Genomic DNA, 27,472 nt, shown 5'->3' with positions numbered 1-27,472 from the left:
TTTAAAATAAGTCCTGAGTTATTTAGGAGACCACTAAGAGCATATGCCGATGTTAAAAAACATGTAGCACACCTTAGGCCCCTATTTGAAGTGTCATGGACAGAGTACAGTGATATAGGAATAGAATAGCAAAGCTCCATGTTTCAGGCATATTTCTCAAGGACACCTGTCTCAACAGAAGTCCCTTCTGTATTATTAAATTTTCTAGACCTAATCAATAAATGAACAAAAGGCATGCAGACTGCGTTTACTGTGATGGCTTTCATATATGTACATATATATACATATATATATTTTTAGATCTTGCCAACAAAATAAACCATGATTAAAAGAAACAATTATTTTATGCCAGTAAAATTAACAGGGTTTTATTTATTTCCCAGCATTTGTAACTAGTATCTATGTGACAGAAAGGTAACTTCAGTTTTACAACTTTTTTTTTTTTGATTTTTTTTTGGTTTTCTAATTTTTTTTTAGTTTTACAAGAAATCGCAAATGGTATCTTTTATCTTGTCAACCCATTAAATGCACTTAAAAAGTTGTCAAGACAGATGACAAATGTTTCTGCCCTTTTAAAAACACATGCTTTCTAAATCAAATAATTTTCTTATTTTGTTTTAAAAGTATGTCTTTTTCATTTGAGCATTACAGTTTTGTGCCTACCACTATAGAAAGCCTCAACTATAACTTACAAATCTTAGATGATCCTTTTTATACAGAGTACTTAGATTAAGTGGAATTAAAGCAGATAAAAAAGCAGTTCTAACATTAACTACATCTTTTGAAAAACACCTTGCAATTCATTGTACTACTGTTTATGTCTTTTGAAGAACATCTGTAGTGCCTAAAAGAGTAGGAAATGAGTAATAAAAAATAAAAGCCAAGTTAAGAAAAACATAATTTTTTAAAGAATGAGTGCAAAAACATACCTTTGTTATTTCCAAGGCCATAATCAAACCCTTGTCCATTACTACAGCTTGTCCCCTTACTGAAAGCTTGTATTGAAAAAGGACTTGGGGGAGGAGTCTGCACATTTTGATCTAGGAGGACTTGCTCTGTAAAAAAAACACACCTCTTCAGAATTAGACCATCTTAGTAACTGATCTACATTGGAAAGATGAGTCACAAAGCAAAAGAGCTACATTTTTTTCCACACATAGCACTCCTCCTCCCTACTCAATTCTCTTAAAAAAAGAAAAGCACACCTCTTCTTTAGATCTCATGCTCTAAAAATATAAAGACAGAGGACTTAATACCATACAGACTGTTTTTACGTTTGACTGAATTGCTGCCAGGTTTGTCATTATCTGCCACTTAGGAACTAGCTTGACACTTTGTTTTTTTCAGTAACATCACACCATTCAGCTTTTACCTTTTGGACAGCAATTGTTAAATTCATTTGACAAAGCAAAGTGAAGAAGGGATAGTTTTCAGTCGCAAACTCTAAGCCAATAAATCTTTAATCCTGGGTATGCCCTAATAGTTTACGAGACATAAGACATTTTTTCCTGACATTTATTCATATCTCTAAATGAGTACTACAATTTTGCTTTCTGTATGACACTACAGAAACCCCCAACCAAAACCAACCTGGAGCCTTTCATAATATTCTTAATAACATCCAGCCAAAATAAACGAGATAGAATCCACTTGACTGCTTAGACTTAGGGAGAAATTACTGACTTTATGTGGTCAGAAATATAATTCCAAGTGATAATATATAAGAAAGCATTCAGAAGAAATATCCGAAGTGCAGGTTTAAAAGCTCAAGCAGGCACCTTGAACAACTTTTTTTCTTGTAAATGTACTAAAATTAATGTGGATTTATTAAAAAAAAAAAAAAAATAAATCACAAGTCTTCTAAAAGTAATTTTTTAAAAATTGCACTTCAGGCCCAAACTGCATTTCACAGTACAAACTTTTACATAACACATGTATTTAAACTAAAAAAAAAAAAAATAACAGGGAGAAAGTTAGAAATTTAAAGTTGGCTTATAAAAGAAAGGATCTAGAACTTTCTCTGAGGCAACTCTAGATCTTGCTGTAGTGTTTTAACTGGAGACTTGCCTATGGACCTAGGGATTCAGTATGACTTCTGCTTTGTCTCTGACAAAAATTCTACTTCTTTATGGGAGTTAAATTATAATTTTTTAAAATAATGAAAATATGAACGTAATCTGAAAGATGGTATTATTTATGGATAAAAATATAGACAATTGCAAATCTAGCTGGAGCTCCTCCAAATCCTAATTATTTCCCTCTGGCAAAAGCATTGAAACTGATGACAAAGTATTTCTAAATAATTTCACGGCAAATAAAAACAATCAGTTTAAAGTAACCTCCAGTACTAGGAACATAAAACAGGGTAAAATATTTTAGTAATTGAACTGATAACTGCTTAAACTGCTTTAGCTAGATGTATCTATCTTCACCCTACTTATAAAAACAAACTCATCTAGAAAAGAGTAAAACATTAGCAGACATAACTGTAAGCACAAAAGCTATGACTTGAAAAAAAGATAGCGCTCTAAGCATTACATAAATACTTATATATTTTATGAAAAACTTTTCATTATTTCTCTTCTTTGCAGAATGTTTTATACCTTAAAGTCAAGCCACAACGTCCTACAGAAAATACATATGTATTAGCAAGGAACTATTTGCTTTAAATGTGATGATAATTATTAGAGCATCTATGTGTGAAATAAATTTCCACACCAAATACCCAAACCACAAAAAGGGTAAAGAGTCTGTTATAATGACAAGGCTGACAATAAGAACATAAAAACACAAGCAGAATATGACTGCTGTGAGGTCAAAGCTTTTCATAAAGACATCTTTTGGAAAACAGATACATTAAATCCTATAAATGGAGTGGGAAGATTATGATTTGAAAATGCCCAGATTTATGCAGAAAACAGAGAAATATAGATTAAAAGAAAGAAATCTTGAAGAAATTAAATCTTTGAGCGAGTAGAAACAAACCAGCCTCTAGGGACCTCTACCAAAATTACAGTATCCGTGGAAGAACCTTAAATGTTTCTAAGAACACCTGTAACAAAATCATGCTAATAAAGATTCATAGTAATGTTTACTAGACTTTGGGAAGACAAGAGGGACACACTGAACCAGCTTCAGGCTCCCCATCAGAAGACAGACGGAAATGAGTTCAGCAGAGACCACCGAGATATTCAGGACAATAGAGTACAAAACATCTAAAGACAGGTTGAGATGTGGGTTTGAGAAAAAGAGAGCTAAGGTGAGATCTTATTGCTCCCTTTGACTATCTAATCAAAGGGTTCGGGGAAGATGAAGCCAGACTCATCTCAGAGGTTCACGTTGACAGGACAAGAGACAATGAACAGAAGTTGCAGCATGGGAAACTGTGATTAGGTATTAAGAATATTTTTCACCATGAAGGTGAGCCAGTATTTGTACAAGTGTTCAGAGAGGCTGGAGTTAGCTAGAACTTGAGTACACAAGGCCCTGAGCAACCTGATCCAGCTGAATCTGCAATGTCAGATTCTGGATAGATGATCTTATCCAGAAGTATAAACACTGACAGATCACTCCCTCTTTCATTTTTTTAAGAAATATATGCACTGGCCACAATCTTGCACAGCAGAACTCATGCAGATGGGCTGAGTCTACCTGTTAAGGAAATAACAATTTCAGAATACCTTAAGGTATTCATATGAAGCATTTAGGGTGAATAAAAGATATTTTAGATCAGTAATGACAGTCTGTTTGGAGGGAGATCAATAAGAAGGATGACTGAGCAGGAGGAAGGCAATAAAAATTTTTGTGTTTATGTTTTTTTTTTTAATTATTTCTAGGTCTTACCCGATCTGAAAATGAATTACCAGGACAGAAATTATGCATTTTAAGAGAATGCAATCATACTTTGCTAACTTGAGTAATTAACTAATTTGATGTTAATTTCAAATACAGTGTTAAAAAACATATTAACAGGTTTTTAACAGGATGCCGTGTGACAAAATTAACAAACTTAACAGGATCAGAATTCATTCTGCTCTGCTTTTCAAGAGGCACAAAGAAGACCAAAGAAAACTACAAAAAGAACAATTACTTATTTAAAAATTATCCCCATAGCTAAAAAGACGGTTAAACTTATGGCCTGTAACCATAACTGGTACAGAGGAAAACATGAGGAAAATATTTTTAACTGTTCCTTCAAAAAAAATTTAAAAGACTGTTTATAAACAACTTTCAAGTCCAACTGTGTAACACATAACTCAAATGAAAATGCATAAATATGATACCTGTTCAAAACTCAGATCCTACTTTATTTCTCCTATTTAGATTGCTTAACTTTTTCTAAGTTAATTTTAAAAAATAAAACAAAACAACCACTTGCCATCTTCGTGTCGGAGGTACTGGTTTCCACCTCTGTCTCTAGCTAATGACCATGCCTCGCCTTCATCACTTTCACAGAACTCTACCATGCTGTTCTTATCCATTTGCACCCATGTACCTTCTGAATTAGTCACCTGATGCACACACATAAAAAAAGCAAAATTTATTGACTTTTCAAATAATTCAGTAGCGTGATTCAGCAACTTATTATAGCATCTGAAAAACACACTCATTCCAATCGTTGTATTACAAAGCAAATGTAAAAAAAAAAATGTTTCTTAAATTAAGGCCACAGGCTGAGGCAGATTGAAGTACTAAACCTACTTATGGTAAATTTACAGTTAGGAGTTGTTCCAAAAATATTAGACCTGTTTACATTCGGAAGGAGCAAAACACCAACATCGCAATTTTAGAACATCCAAATAAGCCTGAATAAAAACTTGAGGAAATAGTCACCAAAATATACCTTCAAATTGATGGCTGCAACAGTAGAATTATAATACCAAGTCAAATATGAAAAGTTTTTATGAGTATTAATTTTGTTCCTGACATTATATTTAGGAAATAGCATGACACACTTCATCCTTAAGCCCTTCTTAACCATAAAACACCACAGCTGGACAATCGAGAACAGTAACAACAGTTCAGCAACTGAATAAATTAATACAATCAATACAGAGAAACACAGTAATTTGTTAAATGGTTAGGTCCTAGGAAAACTTTTTTTCAATGAAACAAAATTCTTTCAAAGAATATGACAAAAAGGTAGAACAAGAAACATAATTTTGTAAAGGAATACTGTAACAGAAACATATAAGCAAGCATATTTAACTGCAGTACAATTTTAACATTATTCCAATCAATGCAAAAAGGCAAAAGATATAACTGCATTAGTACTTATAATACAAACCAAGTTCAAAGGTCAGTATTTATCATGAGGATTGGAAAAGCAAACCTGTACAGAGGCAGATTCTTTTGTTGTGTTTACTACTGTTACATACTGGTATCTATGAAGACATGAACCGAAGCTACAAGGATCCATACCTCGCCCACTGCCTTGACTTTGTTTCCCAGAACTAACATTCCAATTGGGATACCTCTAAGGTTAGGGCAGCTTCTTATGTTGTGACCTGATGGGCCAGTCTTCACTACCTTGTACACTCCAGGTCCACCTCGAAGGAATGGCATATCTTGTTCCTGCATCACTGCTTCCTGTGGACAGTGCGAATTTAGGTCTTTGAAAAAATCATCAGCATTAGACCTAGATTCCTGAGAAATTTAAAAAAAGGCAAAACAGAACAAAATAAAACCTATTAATCCCACTTTTGAACTATTTAGATAAGAAATATTTCAAGACTAAAAAAGGTAAATTTCAAAGCTAAAAGAGATACTAGTTACATTGCTAATTTTACTGTGCAATGCTAAACAACTAACTACTAGTAAATTGCACATTAATTGAAAAGTCACTATATTTCTCTTGAAGCAAAAGTGGTATAAATGTAACCATTTACATAAAAGGAATAGTTCATATCCAACCTTGGAGACAATTTTTTAAATCTAACTGCTTTCACTAAGCCTTATTCCACACTGACATTTATCAGGATACACATTCATTCCTCCTTCTGTATTTGTGAAATTTTGTCAAAGTCTGGGGCTAGGTAAAGGGAATTTGAATATTATCTCTCTCCATATGGAATGCTTCTCTTTTTGATTTCACATTCAGAATATATTGTTAACTTTAAGGCAAAATTATAACAAAGAGTAACAGCAATACCATAGACTGTAAATGCTCATATAAATATACTGCATTATTATTATTTCATCTCATATTAATTACCGATGAAATATATATCCAAATCTGAAATAAGAACATGCTTTCTGAATTTCTTACCAAGAAAAGGTTGCAGTTACTAAAAGAAGAAAAAAATTAGCATTGATTTTTGAGCCAGCTACAGCTTAACAAAAAGGCTATTGTAAAGAAAAATATGAGGGATGGGAGTAAAGAAAATGCATTTATATCAGAAGAAAGCAAGTGAGAAGCAGAAGGGGGCTCTATTATGCTTACAGTGAAAGTCAGAGGTGCTTTCAAAGGAACATCTGAAAGTTAAGATCTATAATGTCCTCCTGGATGAAGCCAGTGGGTCACCTAATTTAGTATACTGAGTTCAGCAACAGCAACAGGAGATGCTCTTTATAAGCAGAATACAAGTCTTTATTAGTAGTCTGTCCTTTACGTACCAACGGCATTTAACATCTTTATTATGAATGTTAGAGGGCATACCCTATTTTCTTTAGTGTTTATTTATGAATCTGATTTCTATAAATTTAATTTCTTCTGAATATGTTGATACTTTCTGCCTCAACAATCTCCTGTAACACCACCGTCCAAGTTCACTACCTGCTATGCAAAAGAATACTTTCTTTTGTCAGATTTAAACCAAACTTCTGCTCTTGTTACTTCCTTTCAAATCAATGCAATTTCCTCTGATCTCTAACTATCACTATTTTCCGCCTTTTTTTTGGTATGAAGTTTGTGCACTATCTCCAGACTAATACAGCGGTTTTTTCAAGAAGCTTTTATACAAAAATGACTCTTATGTAAATAGGTAACTTACAAAGCAAGTTAATGCAAGCTGAAGTTAACTGTTTCGAGGAAAAAAAAAAGTTTAAATATTGTTTAGATCTTGCTATAATAAAGTTTGCTATTCTGGGGAAAAAGATTCAGTGGACAAACAAGTTTTAAAATCTCTAAACCAAAATGTACAACACAATGCCATCTTCATTATAAAGTTAATATGAAAAAAAAATGGATCTCAAAATCACTACAGCACTGCTATTCAGACAAACATTTCTGTAGTTAAACAGCTTAACTGTACTTAACATAAGCTGTTCCTATAACTACATAATTTTAAAAACGTTTAAGAATGGGTGGAGTATTTATTAAGTATCTGTGGCCTTACTCATACAAATATCATCCTATTAGATGCTGAAACAGCATGTGAAGCCTTCAAAGACAGAAAAAAATTTACTAGTAAATTCTGCACTAAGAGAAAATTAAAGTCTTTCTTACGTTACTAGGCTATCTCTCTGAACTTCTAATCTGTTTTATTAAAAAAGGAGAGTGCTACTTATGAATTAATGAAAATTCGATAATCTGCCCTGGTATTTTTTTCTCATCCTAAAGGAAGAGACACAGATACAGCACCCTATGCAAATCTGCTATTTCCTGTAAAAATAATTCGCAGTAAAACAGACTTCAAAGAATATTTAGTATAAAGTTGAGTCACAAGGTGCATTCTGAAAACATGAGAGACAGTGTGACTGTTCCTGTAATTTAACTCACCTTAGGGGGTAAAGCTTTGGAAGTCCATGAAAAAAAGTCCAAATCCCTTACTCCTTGGCTAGCATTAAAGACATTCTGAGCAACAAAGTTTAAAAAAAAAAGACATATCAACAAAGAAACGGGAACAAAGAAATACTGGAGGAAGAAGCTCAAGGTATTATAATGCAAACTTTCTACACAAGTAAATTTACTAGTAGAATGTTTTGCAAAAGGGGAAAGTTTTGTTCTCCTAATCAAGTCACCTGAGTCCATTGCTCACCATGGCAAATCATCCATTAAACAGAAACAGTTTAGTATGTCAAAAGCTCAAAATGGATGTAGTGTGTCATGCCATTTACAGAAATTAAGAGCCAGACATTTCTTATAAAGCTTGAGACTTCATGCACAGAAAAATCCCACACTGCTGTTACAATGAAACAGTAGTTGGTCCCATCACAAAGCAGTTTTCTAGCAAGACGCTCTGCAGTTCTGAAAGATAATTTCAACTAATGCAAGACAAACGCACATGGAATTTTAGTCACCAAGTCAGACCTAAAGAGATGCAGAAGGGCTAAGCTCACCATTGCTGAAAGCAGTTCACTTGCACAGAAAGATTTCACCAGTTTGCACATCAAAATCGTACTCCTTACCAGAGCCAAAAATTTCAGTGCTATACGGAGAACAATTGCTAAGATTTCTTTGGTTTTGTAAAATGTACAATGCATTTACTAGTTTGTTATGAATGACCATCAACCAAATACAGTGGCCACTAATTTTAAAACCAATTGCCCACACTACAGAAATGAGCACTGCTGTTCTGTGTATTTTTTCCTCCCACAGAACCGTGAGGACAGCATTTTTTGATCATGAAAACACGAAAAAGAAGCCATCTTTTCTCCATAAGCTGGTTTCTACTCATTTCAAAGAAATTTTCACTGTTCCTGTCAAATGAAAGAAGTAATAATATATATATATCAGTACAAGTAATCATATTTATGATGGAATCCCTTTGACAAAGCAACCATTTTATCTACATGAACAGAGGTATCAAAATCTAATTTCCTATCCCCATCCTGATAAGGGAACAGGTGAAATCCCTGGACAGTAGTCACATGAAAATTTAACAGTAGTTAAGGTAGTGAATCCTTTCAAGCCGAAACAAGTACAAAACACCCTTGGCATGCCTCATCTGTATTCCTTGAAAAAACACAAACATATTAAAAGTAACTAAATTCATGCTTTTATCTCATGATAGAACCAAATTATCTATCTTTGTAAACATCAAGTTTCAGTAATAAAAACGATTTGCCATTTTGACAAAAAAGGAGAATTGTCAAAACACCAGCATTTCTCCAGAATTGAGTACTTTTTGCCAAAATTGAAGGAGGTACCAATACACTAGTGGTATGTTTTGGGGAAGGTGAGGAGGATATTAGATAGGAATATTGGCAGAGTACAGGCTCACCAATTTGACATAAAACTATGACAACTATAAAAAAGTCTGCATTTACATGAGAGTGTACTTCATAGGCATCCAACATACTTAAACTGACTGATTGTATTACTTTGCAGCATATCTCCTATTTTCTGAGGGACTTCTACTGCACAGGGAAACGTGGACTATCCATACCTAAATTATTTAAATAATTTCAAAGACCTATTTTTCTACATCATAAACCTCTATGTGTAAAACATACAAGGGAAACCAACAGCAGCGAAGGGGGACCATGTCATCTTAGCAACACCAAAAAGATCAAACTAGAAACTCTCCTTTGCTCTAGGAACTTGAGAATCTACTGGCTATTAGAACACTGTATACTAGTTTAGATGAATAGATTAGAAACGACAACAGAAAAGCTTAATATTTAGTCCTTCTGCTACCATCTGTAGATTTAGTTTATTTTTCCCATTTCAAACTTTCCATTCCAAGAACTAAAACTAATTTCAGGAAGTCATACTTCTTCCAATAAACTTTAATGTTTCAGAAAAAAACAACAAAAAACCCCACTTAAAAAATTACTTTGTTTTGATACCAAAACCCAGACCATTAGGAAGCATTTAAAATCTCAGTATTATATTTTAAACAACCATCTTGACATTTTACCCAACATAGTCTTACTCTCCAATTGCATTCCATTGTGCTCAAAACAATGGTAGAAATCTCTTGCAAATGTCCTTCAATATTTCCACAGAACATTCGGTTCTCTGAGGTTCTGGATCAAAAATTGTAGCCTACATACTAGTTTTGGTTTCTTCTTCCACTGCAATAACAGTTTGAAAAGCTTTCAGTTTCTCAATCCTGACTGCCTATGGTGGTTGGGGAATGTAATAATGTAACTGGGCATCAGTTACATTATGAAGTTTTACATTTAAAATGAAGTAACAAAAACTTCCTTAGTATATGATTTTTTAAAAGTCAAGTTCCAGAGCTTAACCAAGATAAAAGTCTACTTCTGCCCAGTGTGTACCCTTTTATATCCTTTCCACTAAGTACCATGTGTAAGCATGAATACATAACTGTCAGCATAAGGAACTTAACAAGTATTTTTTCAAAACCAGTTAACTGAATGCCATAAGACAGCGGGAAACATAACTACCAGAGATGGAAGCAGCTTATCCAAACTCACAATCTATTAAATTCAGTTTTATAACTGTATTACCTACAGTGGATTGGATGCACTATTTCAGATCAGAGGCTATACAGCAGTTCCTTGTGAAAGGACAAGACCAATAAAAGAAGAGCATTGACTTTGAAGATTTTTCTAAGAAGGTAAATGACCAATGCTCAAATAAATAAAACATTGGTAACTACCATGGATCTCTGTTTTCCTATAATCATTTATCTTTAAATATAATAGTTCTGAAAAAAATATACAGAAACAGTATAGTTGTGAAATTCACAACATCCAGTGTTTGTTTTATCATGAAATATTTAGTTAATGCCAATAAATCTATATAAAATGTAGATATAATATATATGTCAAGAAGAGGCCAAAATTAACACTGCTAAAAACCTACCGTTTTTTTATTTGTTTACTGTTCAATTCAGTGATGAAACAGAATAATTAAAACTTTCTTTTAAAAATACACTTTTTCACATATTTTAAAAAACATAGTGAGAGATTTTATTTACTTAAGGGATGATTATAAAAGGCCTGCATATTTAAATGTGACAGAGCAATGTAATTGGAGTTGACAAGTCTGCACACTCGTGACTTGAATAAAAATGGAGCCTAATAAAAGTAATGTGACATCTATTTGAACAGGGAATACCATGACTAATTCAGCCAATCGATCTTCCATTTGTATTTTCAGTCACACGAGAGACTTTCTCTAGCATTATTCGTTAAGCCACTACTGGTCAAACAGTTTGCATTCAAAAAAATCTTCTACGTTAACATATATTTTTTTTTACTACGTTCTGCTCATTCAGTTACCCAGATCAAGAGAACAAGATGAGCAGATACGGATAGTATCACAATTTTTATCTAATGAACCTTCAGCATTTATTATTTAATTGAACATCTTTTGCCACATGAGTCATTCACCTCTAGAGGACTGTACTGATGGAATCTGACAACTTACAAACACAGCCCTTTTTTTGGACAATTCAGAGAAAAAAATTTTTTTTAATATTTTCAACTTTTTTCAAATTTGAAAATATGAGAGCTGTGCAAAGACACTTTCCATCTGAAACTAGCTAAAACACATCTCTTGCACATTCCTTCATTGTTAGAACAGTTGAGTGCTGTTGAGTTGCTGTTGTTGAGTGCTGCTTACCGATCAGAAGCTAAGAAAGCACGTGATTTGTGTTATTCAAGATGTAATGTAACTGTTACTTAAAAGAAACTTAAGCAAATCTAACAGGTTTTAATAGATTGAATGGTATAAAAAATAATTCATAGCAGTGTTTAAGGAAAGAGATAATATTTTATCTGAACTTTACAGAGGTAGAGAGTGAAATGTTTGAAAATCGAATACTGTCTTTCACATTTGATTGTACCTGACCTACTTACTTAAATGAAATTTTAATCCTCAAGAGTATATTATCAAGATTGAATGTTCAGTTATTTATCACATCCATTTTCTTTCAGGCTTTTCTCAGAGTAGCACAGCATATGCTCTCCTCTGGAACTAAGTGAATGCTAGAGCTATACAAAATATGCCAGCCAATAAGGTCTTGCTAACTACAGACACAACTGCTGAGCTCAAAAGAGTTCCCTTCAACATGTAAAAATGTATTAAAAATAACTAAACTAAAAAACCCCCAAACAACTAAAAAAAAGTCTAGCAGAATATAATACCCATCCAGACTTACAGAAGTTAATTACTTAGTCAATGTGAATTCACTTTTATCATGGGTGAACTGCTAAAATTCAACTGTTGCATAAAAATATTAACATTTCATGAAAGTACACTGTAGCAATTTTTAAGACAAAAATGCAGGCAAGATTTTAAGCAAAGTTTATTTTTTACCCACGTTCTCATATATTCTAGAGTAAACTAGATACAGTGTGACAACAGGCATATTTGAGTGACTGACGTCCGAGTGCAAAAATAATATGCTTCCCATATGCAATAACAAAGTAATCCTCCAAACAAGAATTCTATTGAAAGAAATCTCCAAATAGAAATACATCAACGAATAATTTACAGTCAAGAAGGTGAATAGGAAGAAGACCTATTCACATCATATAACAGCGTGTGTCAGAACACAAGCTGCAGCCACAGGGGTTTCTGAATTTCCAGATTTGGCTACTAGCAAATAGTCCAGTTTCACTGGAACTGGGAATATCTCAGTTCTTCTGTAACCGAAAAACATCAACAGGATGATATTACTGGCTGGAAGTGTTTAATTTCATGAAACATTTGTTAACTATCTTCAACTGCAACAGCAGCTACCTTATATAAGACCTATATATATATCTTATATAAGATCAAATCTAAAAAGCAGTATTTGCAATTAGATCTGGTTCTCACACTGTGCCTAGAAGAAACCAAGGTACTGCCCACTCTGGGGAATGCATGAAAACAGATGAGCCAGAAAGGCCTGCACTTTCATAAATTTTTTAATAAATACTGGTTTGGCTAATACAGTTTTCTCTTTCTGTCCTTTGCATTTAAAAAAAAAAAAAGTGTCTTGTTTCCAGAAAAGCTGTAACGTTTGAACTGTAGTGATGGTGATCACCATAAAAGTTATTCAAATAAATGACGCTTACTCTTACTATAAATTCAATTTTTTACTTAGTCTTAAAGCTATGGGATTCTCTGGTTAGCTAATAAATTGATAACTTAAGGATTCAGGTGTAAAACTCACAAAAAATATACAGAAAACCCAGAGCCTAAAGAACTTTTCAGGTTTGTTTTTTTTAAAAAAAGTCTCAATTATACTGATTCACTCTAGGCTACAAGTCTCTTCTGAAATCATGGCCCCAGTGGACCACTTTACAGAAAATGCAATCTAGCATTAGAAACACCTGGTGCAGACCAAAATCTAATACTATTCTATTTTTATTACAGCAGTCCTTGCACTTCTGTTTCTCATCCAGGAAGAGAGGCTTCAACATAAGCCTCGTACCTTTCTACACTCCACCCTCATTACATAACAGCCCTCAAAAACTCCAAAACCATTTAAGGTTATATTTGATAACTAAAATATTGTTTACCTCAGGACTTATTTGCAGCCTTAATTAAAGAAAGTCTTGTAATGAGGATAGAGTGTACTTTTGGATATTTTTCAAAGGCACCTTTTACTTACGTCAACAGGTACCAGAAGGCTCTTGCCAAGATGTTGGTTAAAAGACAGACACCAGGCTTCAGTGTAACCATTCATGTTAGGAACATACTTCTTTATTGTCTCATCATTCAGCCTCAGCCAAACACCATCATCATTGTGGATCTATGGGAAACAAGCAACAAAAAGGAGCCATGCCCTCCTGTAACTTCTGCAGCTAGCAAGGATTAACAGACTTCAGAGAGACAGATAATAGCAGCAAAGAAGCAACCACCTTTACTATGTTGATAGAATATAAGTAGAAGAGGAATATCGACAAAATCAGAATTTCAAAGCAATGACAGGTATATCTTTTTAGAAGTAAAGCTGTGAAGATAAATTTAAATCCAATCATGCAGTAATAGGAATTTCTTTGACAGAAAAGAGGAAAGAAAGTCAAGCCTTTGTAAGCTTCATAAATACCCCACTTCCCATTTTTCCACTGCTGATATAACTCCGTAAATTGCAAAAATATTCTTTGTATGTGAAATTATATTGTAAGAAAAATACATGCACAGGAGTCTAACACACTAGTGACCCTTCAAATCTGTAAGTTACAGATGTAATGAAAAGGACAGCTACATCTGATTTTTTGTGTAGAGTTAAAATAGTAAGTCATGAAAAGCTAAATTTTAAGAGATATTATTATAGGATGAACTCTAGGAACTTCCTTTTCTTGTATCAGAATCTCAAATGTTTGTTACATAGGTTTTGAAGTAAGTAAATTAAAAGAAAATGACAGCTTGAAAAACTATATTAGTAAATTCAGATTTTTGCAATTTATGCTCTTAGGTTGTATATGTCAACATCTAAACATGGAAAAACCCCCATTATTTGCATTAATTAACTTTACATCTTAGCCCACTTTTCAGTAGAAATGTCTTATTGATTACCTCGTCAATGAAAGTGATGGATCCATTGACTTTCACTATGCCTATTTGCTCACTCTGAAGGGAAGGGTGGCTACGGATACGAAGCCCTGCACTGTCCTTGGCCACAAATTTGCGAACCTAAGAGAAGCAAAGAAAGACAGTAAGGAAGAAAAAATTTGGAACAGAGCTCTCAGAGTAAAAAGAAATAGGTTTAACAGATTCTGAAATGCCAGTGACAAGACGGCAGTCATAAGAGTTACAGTTTGTTGCTAGTTTCCCATGGTTGCTGTGTATAACTTCACTTTTTTACTATAACCAATAAAATCACAGTGTTAAAAAAACCCCCTAAATGTAAACATAGACATTGATTCAGTCTTGGAAATATTTCTGATATTCCCTACAATGATCAGTATAGGCTCCTGAGCCTTTAACACACACATTTTATTAATTCATGCAAGTTTCAATGGATTTGCCTTTTCAAACTTAATATACCTCCTAACTCATCAGCCTGGGATTACCATTCTCACTTGCACTACGTAATATTCTCTTTAGTCAACTTTTTGACCAAAATGTGGATCTTTTCCTTAGCTAAAGAGTTTAGCTAGACATTTTAATATAGGAAAAGAACAGATCTATTTCTTTAATTTTCGAATAGCTATTTCAATAGTTTCTCCTTTTTCCACAGAAAGGTTAGAGCAGAGGCTCCTTATTATCAGTTTAACTTACTACAACCCCCCAAAATCTCCCAGTTGTTATGCACTTTAATTTTTTCACCATTCAGGTGTATGAATGCACCTGTCCCATAAAGAACAAATGTAAGCTATGCTTTTGGTCTCTTGTTTTAAGAGGTGCATATATTTTACGCATATGGTATAAAGCATATATATTTTCTTGGAAGGTTATTTTCAAAAACTCTACAAGTAAAACTAATAAAAGTATCAATGGAAGTATGGACTTAACCCTTAACATGAAGCACAGACTTATATGTAAGGAATAAACTCAGTGAAAGATAATGAAAGATAACAGCTAAGTGTATGAATTTTTTTTTCCTTAAAGAAATTTTTTATTTTAAGAAATGGTATTTATTCTAAGGCTAATTTAAAAAAAAAAAAAACCAAACCACCAAAAAACAAAACCAACAAAACAAAAAAACCAGAAGCACGTAAAGGATTTCAAATGTTTTGCTTATTAAAAATCCTCTTACTCAAAATATTTAGATTCTCTCAACAGACAAAACTAAGACTTCCAAGATCCTTGTAAAAGTACAAGGCTGAATCATCGCTGACAGCATTCTCAATATAGAGAAGCCTATAAACAAAGCCTTACAAATTAGGGGTCCTTGCATTATCAACCCAAAATGTTACTTCCAAAAATCTTATGAGAGTTTGCTATAACCTAGATTAAAATCTTTAATTTAGAGGAAGAACTCACACTCAAGATTTTGAGAATGCGCAGGCCTGGAAAAAACATTTTCCCCCTTTGCAGCAGCTAACTAGTTGTCAGAAAACTGCAACCTACAACTAGAAACTGTTTAGGGATCACCCTCAAATTAGTTAAATTAGGACTGCTTTCTTCTAGTTGGTTCCGATTACAATGAATTACATTACATAGTTTGAAAGATAATGTCTTCCTCAATAGGATGCAGAATGGAGTTTCCTGCAAATTAGTTAATTTAGGCTTCACAGTCAGTGAGGAGACAACCTGGGTCACATACCCCACTAGATCACTATCATAATCTTCCCTTTACTAACTTGGATGGACAGAAAAAGCAGATTTGCACCTGACTTCAAATACCAGAAAATGAAGAATACAAATATAAAATCGTAATATAGTACCCCTTTTCAACTTGTGATTCCAGTAAGGTTTGACTAAAAACTTGGAACATTCCACTGCCTCAGTGAAAATATTTTGGTGCTTCTAGTTGAAAACAGATCACCACTGAGAATAAACTTTGGTTATCACTGTCTGAAATTTCAAGCTGACAAAGATGATGAAGAAGCTTTTAGAACTCAACTAAGCCCTTTTTCTCAGTGAAACATGATTTGGTGCATTGGGCTGTCTTTGACTGATACATGTCTAATCTGCATTCTTGGACTGAGAAACACAGAGCACAGTGCAATTATTACCTTTCTGTATTATTTACAATACTGCTGTTCATACATAAAGAATTACCTTAATCTGGTTTGTTTCGTAATTTATTATGGCACAGAAGAAAGAAGAGTGATTATATGATTCACCATGAAAGGTCTAGTTTAAATTTGCAGCAGGCTCTACAGACACTATATACAGGACAAGGATGGCTCCTTTTTCAAAGAGATTACAAATTGAAACAAGAAACAAGACATACAAGTAGAACAACATAGGGAAAGAATTAAACACTGGGTAACGTCTCAGAACACCAGAGGTCAAGTTCTTTTAAGTCTCATGAAGACTGTTATTTGACAACATGGAGTTATTATGTGTGAACCAGTCACTGCAATTTCCACTATAATAATTGAAAAGAACAACAGAACTTCCATCCAGTAGTTTATCTCATCTCAAACCAGATGTCCCTCAACTTGGTAACAGCAAAGAACACATGACGATCTGCTTGGATAGAGCTATCATTAAGTCATGTGAGATAAATCTCCCTTGGTAGGAATTGGGAGTTTTAATGAAGATAATGAACTAACCAGGAAGTCTTCCTTCCAAGAGAAGGGAGAAAGTCTAAAAGTAGCTTCTTGTGGAGAAAATAAAAATAGTTGCAGCGAGGGATAAAACATTGCAAGCAAACTAAAAGTACATTTATTATTTTTATTTTGAGGTGCAGCTGCAAGGAAAGAGAATCTTGTTAGTAGCAGAATCAGATGCTAGATGCATTTATGGACTGGGGAACCATACAACAAAGTTACTGTCTCTAGATTACTCTAAAAGCTGGAAAAAAAAATCAGGATGTGCTGTATAGGTAAGAATTTGTCAAACACCTGATCTTTTTGGTAACCATGTATTCCTTAACCCCATTCCCAATTGTAATAAGACAGGGAAGGACAACCTTCTGATATTTCAGAATTCCACATCTTTTTCATACAAGTTTATGCCATGAAAAAAACATTCAGCGCCTCATTTAATATCACTTCCTTTGTATTTAAAGGAAGTGCAAGGTGGTTCCCTCACCTGGGCATTTTCCTTATAGCACTGTCACACATTTTGGTGTGTTTTCTTTACTTTTGTCTATTTTCGTCCTTCAGGATGGAATAATAAGGTGCAATGGTAAGGTGAAATGGGGAAGTCAAAAGCTACAGAAAGCATACCTTTTAAAAACAAAATCCCATCATTCTAAGAAAGGGAAATATCACTAAAGAAACTCCTTATGGATTTAATATTGACTGAAGATCCTTAAGACAAAACAAGCAAAATCTTTGTAAAGCCTTCGTGCAATTAATTTCATAGTAAAATATGAAAGAAAAATAGTGCAGAATTCAGTCTGTGGCTTTAATAATAGCTGTTCAATGTTTGTGTGATAAGCTGAGATGAAGGCAGTTTCTGTAGAGCTTTTAACCATTTTATTCATGGACAGACAGAAAGAAAACGGAATGAAAATGCTTCCTTTTATCCAGTATATTAATTTCATTCCATTCAGCATATTAAAGTGATCTGCAAATATCCTCAAGTCCTGCACCATTAATTAATACATGATAAAGTATATATTAAAAGATAGTAAACCCCCACCCAATTCCACACAAATATAACTATCTGGCTTTGTGGTTTTTGTTTGTGTTTTTTTTTTGTTTTGTGGTTTTTTGTTTGTTTGTTTGTTTGTTTTTCAGTTCTCCAAACCTTGTTTGGCTGAGGCTCTGCTTTTGGTTTAATAAGTTGAGTTCCAGGTGGTATCATTCCCTTCGGAGGATCTTTTACTTTCACTTCTAGTCCAGCATCTATAATCAAACAAAGACTAAGTTTTAAAAAAAGAAATATAAGGGGATATATCAGTTAAACAGTAATTATAGTTTATCTGTGCTACAACTCAGAGTGGACAAAATCTCCACTTATCTCTCTGCCATAAACAACACTTGCAGTTGCTTCATGGTGCAAGGTATTACTTTCTGAACATCTGTATTTTCATTTGTGGAAATTTACAGAGATGTAAATTTCAAGGAGTGGTGAACAGAGTGTTTAACGTTTGAGGAGTGCAAGTGAAAGCTTCTGGTTATGCATGCTGCACTGCTGCAGATGCTAACTGCAACATGTGAGAAACTTAAGAGCCTGAAAAGCCAACCCAGACAAGGCCTATAAACAGTCAGCACCTTTAATTACCAACACTGGAAAAAAATACAACTGAGTGCACTGGAGGCTCCTATGAAGGCAAATGTTCCTGTTTGAGGAACAAAGATAACCATTAATAATTATATTTTATACATCTTATCTTCTGTAGTTAACATATTAAATAGCATCTCACTCCAGTTCTATGTGAATTATACGTATCGGTATTTATGAGTATCATTATGTGTCTACAAAAGGTGTTGTACAGTATTGAAAAAGAGGAATTGCTGATGAATCCACTCAAACCCTCCCATCAGATCGGGGCCTAACTACAATGCTTTCAATGTTTCTACTACCATCTTCACCATCCCACCAGTATGACTAACATGAGAGCTTCAACATAGTGTTTTTTGGAGGTACACTCTTTCCACATAATATCTCACAGTGTAGTCTAGTGTAGTCTAGGACTAGCAAGATAACTAAAAAATTTTCAGCAAGGAAGGAACCAAAATAATTTAAAAATTAGTACAAATAATTAGGACTTCAAGTAGAGTCTCAGTTAAGACTACATTTTCTCAATTTTCCACAGAAGAAATGAAAATATTTATTCCTGCATTGTCATGAACAGTTTCCCCTTTCCTCAGGTTCTTCAAGGTTGGGCTAGTTTTTTTTCCCCTTTAACTATACATCTCTGTCACTTTCAGCTGAAGCAAGACATTTCTTTTTCAACACTGAGGGTTGAGAATAAGAGAATCTGTCAATCTGGTAGTCTAACCACATTATAAATACATGATTTGTGAGAATAACTGTGGTCTTTTTTACCTTTTGACAAAGAAGAGGGATTTACATAGAAGGCTTCTGAACCAAAACCTGGTTGCTAAGTTTTGCTATGAACTATAATATTAAACCTTATGAGGACCAGGACATACATTTATCAGTATACAAAGTGGATATTATATAAATCTATGCTTAAATATAGTGAAAATCAAGTACCTATTTCAATGCCATCTATAGTGACATGAATGGTATAGAGACCAACAGCTCCAGGAGTCCAGTTTGCACAGTATGTACCATCATTATTGACTCTGATCAACATATTTTCACTGGGTCTAGGCACAAACAAAACAATTAAAATCATTAAACAGTTACTGTTTTCTTGGAGATCATCTGTAATGTTGAGTTGGGAAAATTAACTTTTTTTTTTTTCCTATCAGATCATCCAAATACAATTTTTTCCTTTTCAATGTACTAACTTCCTATTATTTCATATGAAAATATAACTCTCCATGCCACATTTATTTCCAGTAAAGAACACATCCAGAGAGTAAATAATACAAATAAGAAATCAACATTAGAACAGTTAAGAAATAATAAATCACTAAATGTGAGAAAATACATAATACTTGACTTTTTTGTTTCTACCTGTCAGTCACGGCTTGGGGGGGGGATGTAAACAGAAGTGACAGGACATGTTAATTTAAGTCCCCATCAAAAAGAAATTCTTTAATTTTTACCTCTTTGGTGTTGGTGAAGCAAAGCGTAGTTCTTCAAAGGAATAATTTTCATATGCCTATAAACAGATTGAATTCAAACATAAAATCAGTTATACTACTGTCTTGAATAAAAAAAAGCAGAGCATTTTCTCAAAGAATACATTAATCTAACTTTACACTCACCAGAAGCATTTATAAGGGAATCAGAAACAAATTCCGAAACACAGAAATATATACACATACATGAAAAGAATATACTTTCTCTTTAAAGAGCCATTATCTAGATACTAAAGACAGTTACTGCTAACAAAATGCCTCTGCTCACAGTCAAGTCTTTGAATCTCTTCTAATCTCACTTGTACAAAAAGCTTTTGAATCCAGGTAGTACACTGAAGACCATGTGAAGGTAAGAAAGCAAACATGCTGCGAGTCAAAAACTGCAAAACAGCCCAGTGGATTTATTAGTGGAATTTCAGATACTCTTTCTTTCAAGTGAAGAAGAAACCCCCTCTATATTGAGGTGATCCTTCCATCGATTTCCACTACAAAAAAGACATGGTTCACTTCCACAGCTTCTTGTGAAATCACTGCTCCGAAAAGCCCCGTAAGTAAATAATAGCAGTCCTAGAAGTGCAAAAAGTCCCTCAGCAAGAATCTCTCCAGGGTGCAACAGTTGCTGAGTTACCAGATTCCCATGTTAAATCAAAACCAACAAAAGGTACGATAAGAACATTTGAACATACATGCAGATGAGCCACTTTGGGTGTCTATACAAGGACGTAGTTTTGGGTATCAGTCCCCCAAACATGTCATAATTTATTGTCATGAAGTGAAAAACTACATTTTATAATCATATTTAGATGTATCAAGTACTGATACAACATGTAGGTTGGTATAAAGATTGGGGATATCTGCATTTTACACTCAAATGAGTGTGCTTAGTAAAGAGGGAGGGGAGTAGAAGAGAATATTGACCCTGTCTTGAATTCATAAAGTTGAAATTTTTAATAGAAAGGACCTAATCTGAAAGGAACCTTGGGAAGATTCCCTGAAAAGGCATTTACACATGGAAATCAAGCATGTCTCAACAAGAAGAGAGATACTTTTTGTATTTTACCTTGGTGTAGTCCTTTACTTTTTACTTTTAGCTTTATGAAGATGCATACTGTTATTATCTACTAAGAGGACTTTAAAGGAATATTTGCATTTTCATTTTAACTTGGCCCAAATCAATTAAAAAACATTACACACTAATGACCTAATATGAAGCATTCATCACTCAAAGGATCTGTCAAATCTAAAAAAGAATTTTTGAACACCCTGCACTCGTACCACCATCACTTATTCCACAGTATCCAATTGCATTACAAGATATACCACCCTCAGAGTTGCATGAACAGATTTGACACCTCTTACTGGAAAAGAAGCAGAAGGTTCCTGTGGACAATGGTTGTCAGAAATCTGTCATAACTTAGAATAAATAATGTATTTCTGCCCTGCCTCAAGTTACCTTTTAAAGTGGCAAGTAGCATCAAGGCAAGAAGTGATCTTTGCAGCAGTCCAAATAAAAAAACCCAAACCAACAAAGTCACCCTTATATCCTTTACATACACTCCCTGGTTGTAAATATATTTTCAGGCATGTGATTTAACGAGTTTTTAAACGATCTGTTGTGCACTACGTTGATTCAGTAGTTCTTTCATTGATCCATTAGGACAAGCTGCACTGCTTACAGAGAGGTACTGCAGCACTATCCTTTTCCAAAAAACGACCCTGTACCCTCTAAAAGATGTTACTTTGGTGGTTCCGCCCCCCCATAAATCCATACTGATTATACTAAGTATTATTCTTCTCTAACTCCTGATTAATCATGTCTCATTAAGCTGTCCAACTACTAGTTGTACACATTATGTCACATCTCTTAACTGGGTCAATACATGTTACATATATGTAAATTTATTGCATGTGCTATAATATACTCAAATCAACACTAGCTGTCATCTCTTTAAAAACTGCTCTGGAAACATCTCTGAGCTGATCTGTTTGACACTGGCTCATTTCATCAGATGCTGCTTAATATTTATGTATTGATACACAAATCATTTGTATGACCTTTTTACTATGCTGAGCTCTGATATTTTCCTATGTTTACCAGTTCTAGTTTTTAATATGGATTCATTGCAACACTCCAACTCTATACGGACACACTGGCTTGACTTCTCCACCATTTCAACAGCTAATTTATTTCTCCTGAGTAACTTAGTCTAATTTGTTAATCAGTCGAATCAAAATCAAAGACAACTTTTATTTTGAATGCTAATTCAGCCTAACTGCATTAGAGTTTAGGCAACTGGTTCTTTTGATGTACCTAATTTTATGTTGAACTTAAATATAATCAGAATAAGTTGTAACCAATGTATTTTCAGATTGTGACCAAAATTAAATATAATTGTTTCCTTCTATGTCACACACCTTTACACACTTTGACTGCTGAATTTTACAGTTATATTGCTAAAATGACAGTAATTTACCTTCATCATTGTAATAGCAATATATCGAGCTTCTTTTACTATCATTGGCTCGTAGGAAGAATCAAGCTTTGGTGAAGGAAGTCCTCCAAAGGTCATATCGCTGCTAGGGGAAGCAGCTGTTGCAGGACTCCCTGGTATCCGTTGTACTTTTTTAACTTGTTCTTGTTGCAAGGATGTTTTTTTCTGCGAAACAGGAATAGCTTTGACTTCTACCTGCAATATGATGTGGAATAGAGAACACAATTTAGAGAGAAAATACATTATTTTACAGTTGATACAGTACAGTGCTTATAGCACTCACTGTAAATCCAGCTGTGCCAAAACCCAATGTATCTATTCTTAACAATCTGCAAAGCCAAGCACAGCATCTCCGAAAAATGTCAATGTACAGGAGAGAAGCACCCAACTGATTTGGCACACCATCAGTAAGGGTTGGAGTTCTGCCAGTCCCACAGCACTCCATGGGAAGTAGCCTGGTATGCATGGTGAAGTTTTCCAACAACAGAAAATGCTACAAAGCAGAAAGAGAGCCTTCCAAATGAGTGCACAGGTTTCAGAGGGAATCGTCAGGGACTGACAGATCTGGATCACCAGTGGCCAGAATGGATTTTGCCTTGCTCTGCTGTCTTACTACATCAGCACTGTACATTTACACTGTGCTCTTCAATGCATATTTTAACTGATTTTTTTCCCCAGAGCTACCACAGACCTCCATTACTGAAGGTAATGAAGTACTTTACACAGCTTTCTGAGGAAAAACAGGCAGACTACCTGGAAAATAAGTTTGTAAGTTTATATGTTACTCATCCTACATTTGCTAACATTTTGACATATCCTTTTCCTGACCGATATGATAAAATCACTACTTCAGAGTTTTCCACTTCCTCTGTCACAAATTTAAGTCAGTAACCACACATAAAAGTTTCACTCAAGCTGTTTTTGTGACTAAGATGATTCTTGTGCTACTGTTGTAGAACCCCTGTTTTATTATTAAGTTTACAGCTCACTGTAAGGTAACTCAATTATAACATCATATGCGAAGAATAAATTTGAGAGCTTTTATCAAAAGAATCATGCTTTTGTAAATGGTACTTCATCTACTTTAGGGCTTGAACTACCTCACAGTAACAATCAGCTTTAAAACACAGAAATAGCCTAATTTATCAGAACTACAAAAAAACCATTTTGTGTTTAATTTGTTTTGTTTGCATTGCTTTGCTACTTTAAATCAAGCAGCCTATACAAAGGTTTTACTCCAAAATGTCCAAAGTTCTTCTAACTCTACCTAAGGCTGTCAAGAACACTTTCTTTCCAGTATTCAGTGATTAACTGAAGAGCATGAAGGCAAATCCAAGAACCCTACTTTTTGCTAGTTATTTTTACTAATTGCAAACACTACAGGAACTTCCAAATATTAGAAACAGAAAAGGGAAAAGTACTGTTCTAGTCTAAAATAAAATAAGATGGTCCATCAATGTGCTTCTGGTTCCTTTTTTTTCATCACAAAGTCTATGGATTCTTGTCACCTTAACACATCATCACCAGCAAACACCACTTATGACTGATTATTTCCCCAATTGCACATGTGTAGCTCTCTACAGACAAGGTATAAATCGCATGAAATGGTGTTGGCATAAAACAGAATGCAATAATTTTGTGGATTTAGTGGTAAAAAAGTCTGACTACACTGAATTTACAAATGCCACTTTCTGCTCTATACAAGAGTGTTCTGTGGAACACCTACAACAAAAACTAAAAGACAGCACAATCAAGCAGATGAACAGCCAATATTACAATAATTACCTTCATATTGGGAACATGAACAACATCCCCATACTGGTCTTTTGTTTGTACTGTAATCACAGTTGGCCAACCACATCGAATGTCATCCTTATTCAAAATCAATGATGTCTTTTGCGGATCAGCATATGAATCTGGCTGAAGCCACCTATGGCAAATAGAACCACCTAAGATTAAAATCTCTTATAGCCCCCCAAAAAGAAATTCTTACTCTGTACAAATATGACTTCCAGCTAAGACAAGATGCAGAAAGTCTGAATACATACATGTTTTATGGAAACAATACAGCCATACAGTTTTATTTAACAAATAGCTATTTTCAAATAGCTATTACAGTTCTATAGCTAGTCATATACACAAGCAACAGTGTAGTTTTACCTTGCAAGTCGTCCACCACTTGATCCTGGTACACAAGCAATGAAATCCTCCAGAAATGACTGTTCATTGCTTTGCACCTGCAGTGGAAGACTTCCTTCAAGAGCTTCCAGAATGGTTGGTGAGTGAGATAGTGCCAAGCCTTTCCCAAGAATGCCCGAGTGAGATTTGCACACCTGTTTTTTTTGGTAGAGGTTGGGGGTGAAAGGATGGAGACATAAGCCAGCTTTTCAGTAACTTACATGTTATTCCCATAACACAACACTGACATTGGTACAGACATTTTGGGCATCGAAAACCATTCAAGGAGGAGAAGAATAAACTTTACTCTGATGAAGTTTAAAAAAAAGCCATAGCCCAGTTCATTAACCAATAATTTACGCCAAAAGAGATTAAGTGACCTTGAGTTGAGGGAGAATTTCTGGAGAACAGAACAAAGTAACATGTTAAAAATATCCTTAACTGCTGATTTGTGAGCAGAAGACTGAAGAAAGCTGTTCTGAAATTGTGACTAATGAGCATGTTTCAAAAGAAAATAAAAGGCTAGGAATACAGCATAGAGAAAGGCAGATCTCTTACTGCATGCACACTCCTAGCTCAAATTTTGAACTAGAATATGGTGTGCCCAAGAACAGACTGATGACAAAAATATCTCTTCCAAGGAACATCTGATTCCTCCTAGTCAATTTCTATTACTAGTCTGTTATCTGAGGCCTATGCAATGGTGTCAGACTGTAGCACTGATACTTTTTTCTACCAAGTACTGTGATAACCGAATTTCAAAACAGTTGCTGTGAAAATAACTAGGAAGGAGAGAGAACGCGAAAACTCCTTTTTTCATAGTTCATCATCTGCTGAGGCTATACATGGGGAGCTACTGACCAGCGTTAGCTACCATCAAAACCAACAAAATGTCATCAACAAACCAGAACAACTGCAATCACATTATTTGGGACCTGATTAGCGTTACCACTCAACTGAAGAAGTTATTTTATTTCTCTAATTACAAAGATACGTGACAGATTAATTTTGGTAACATTTAAAATTTGCTAAATAGCGCAACTTATGCCAAACACTTAGATATTTTGAAATATTTTGTCATCTAACTTTCTATATATTTTATCAATTTTTTTTCCTACATAGATTTATTATAAAAAAAGATTTAATGGAAACACTAAACTTCTGTAAGACTTTCATAAACTGTTTCATTACAAGCTGGATTCTATTCTATTGTAAAAACCATATAAATTATTTTCTTCTACAGCAGTCAAAGAGTTTCAGTGCAACTATGTGATCAAGTATGCAGCAAAAGATAAAAAGCCGCAGTTTACCTGTAAGGCGGCCTCTTCAACTATCTCAAGATCCTCTTCAAATTCATTACCTGCTGTAAAAATATAACAGTAATATTGACAGTTATCTACATATAATAAAATATGAAATTCAGTTCTGGTTTGTGAAGCTTTTTACATGATAAAATTTAGGTTTGCATAATGCTATGTCACAATGTTCAACCAGTAGCTGAAATATTAATGTTTTCAAGTAACATAGTAAACATGCAGTACTGTGTAGTTCAGTGCACACACAAATGAACAGTAGACATTACGTACAACAAAAATTTGGTGCTTGTCTTCTTATCTCCAAGACAGTATGTATGGCAAATCTTTGGATGCAAATAGATACATTCAGATAAAGATTTTGGAAAGTAAAAATAGTTTCTGGGAAGCAGTACCAAGGAGGACCAACTGCTCCCTTTTAGGAGCTTACCTAAGTGAAATTATTTAAAAACTTGATAAACTTCATACAATTTTGTAAATTCTGATTTCTCCTATAAGATAAAACCCAAATACATACTATTACATCATATTTCTTTCTCACAAATACAACTTGAAAGTCTGATTCCACGTTGACCAGAATTGCCAAACACAGCCTTTTAACAGAATAGTAAAACAGATGAGGTTACCATATTTCTACTCTTTCTCAAAAATGTGTCAGGCAATTCTACTAGTCAGAAGAAAGAAAGAGAAATAAGAAGGAATCAAGTCCCAAGGTATTTTTAAAATTCAAAGAAATAAGGATGTATAAAAATTCTGCCCTCAGAAACAATTTCTACTAAATTTGAAACAATTAAGAAATAATGTTAAATACACAATCAATTCCACACTGCTGTTTAAGTTAGAGCTTGATCATAGACCAGATCTGTCTCTTAAATTTAAGAAGTATCTTAAATTTAAGTGTTGGACAACTGGCAAGGAGAAAGAGTGACCTTTTGAACATGGTAACTCAAACAGTATTTGAGTGTACTCTCAGAGATAGTTTTCCTAATATATGAAGGAATCACTTCTCTGGTCTATCTTCCTTTGGAGAAAAAAAGGTTAAAAGCTTCCTGGTCTTCTTCAAAACACTTTTTTTTCCTAATGGTTCTAGAGTAATACTGAGACAAATATTTGACTACTTGCACACTGAATATACCCACTACAACAACTACGAAAAAGTAAGGTACCTCTTTGTAAAGGACAAGCTCTCAAAAGACAATACACCAAGATAAATCACGCAAATAAAGTTGAAGATAGAAGGATCCTACAAGGATGCCAGTAACAAGCCATAAAAATCAGTTCAATCATCCTATTTGCCTTGACAGAAGGTTCATGAAGTTTCTTATTGTCTTCATTAAAATTTCCAGGTTTTATGAG

At 34.2% G+C, this 27,472-nt stretch overlaps 1 protein-coding gene across 7 annotated transcripts in view; it reads right to left on the bottom strand.

The window, feature by feature from the left end:
• The window catches only part of MYCBP2 (MYC binding protein 2), a 179,727-nt gene that overhangs the window by 44,246 nt on the left and 108,009 nt on the right, over positions 1-27,472 (bottom strand). For 4 of the 7 annotated variants that reach the window (XM_027744280.2, XM_039386244.1, XM_039386246.1 and 1 more), the window contains 13 exons: positions 26,114-26,166; positions 24,786-24,958; positions 24,411-24,555; positions 22,608-22,820; positions 20,098-20,153; positions 19,577-19,692; positions 18,161-18,258; positions 14,366-14,482; positions 13,458-13,598; positions 7,721-7,795; positions 5,422-5,646; positions 4,379-4,511; positions 930-1,055 (listed from right to left, as the gene is read on the bottom strand). In XM_027744280.2, the coding sequence (XP_027600081.1) occupies positions 930-1,055; positions 4,379-4,511; positions 5,422-5,646; positions 7,721-7,795; positions 13,458-13,598; positions 14,366-14,482; positions 18,161-18,258; positions 19,577-19,692; positions 20,098-20,153; positions 22,608-22,820; positions 24,411-24,555; positions 24,786-24,958; positions 26,114-26,166 (1,671 nt within the window). The remainder of the gene's footprint in view (positions 1-929; positions 1,056-4,378; positions 4,512-5,421; positions 5,647-7,720; positions 7,796-13,457; positions 13,599-14,365; positions 14,483-18,160; positions 18,259-19,576; positions 19,693-20,097; positions 20,154-22,607; positions 22,821-24,410; positions 24,556-24,785; positions 24,959-26,113; positions 26,167-27,472) is intronic. The other 3 variants (XM_039386245.1, XM_039386247.1, XM_039386248.1) reach the window with 2 other exon arrangements.

Source organism: Pipra filicauda, unplaced genomic scaffold (assembly GCF_003945595.2).
Source record: "Pipra filicauda isolate LSUMZ 115617 unplaced genomic scaffold, ASM394559v2 scaffold476_size470866_pilon, whole genome shotgun sequence".
NCBI lineage: Eukaryota > Metazoa > Chordata > Aves > Passeriformes > Pipridae > Pipra > Pipra filicauda.
The sequence above is the reverse complement of the archived record's forward strand: the minus strand, read 5'-3'. Positions and strand labels throughout refer to the sequence as shown.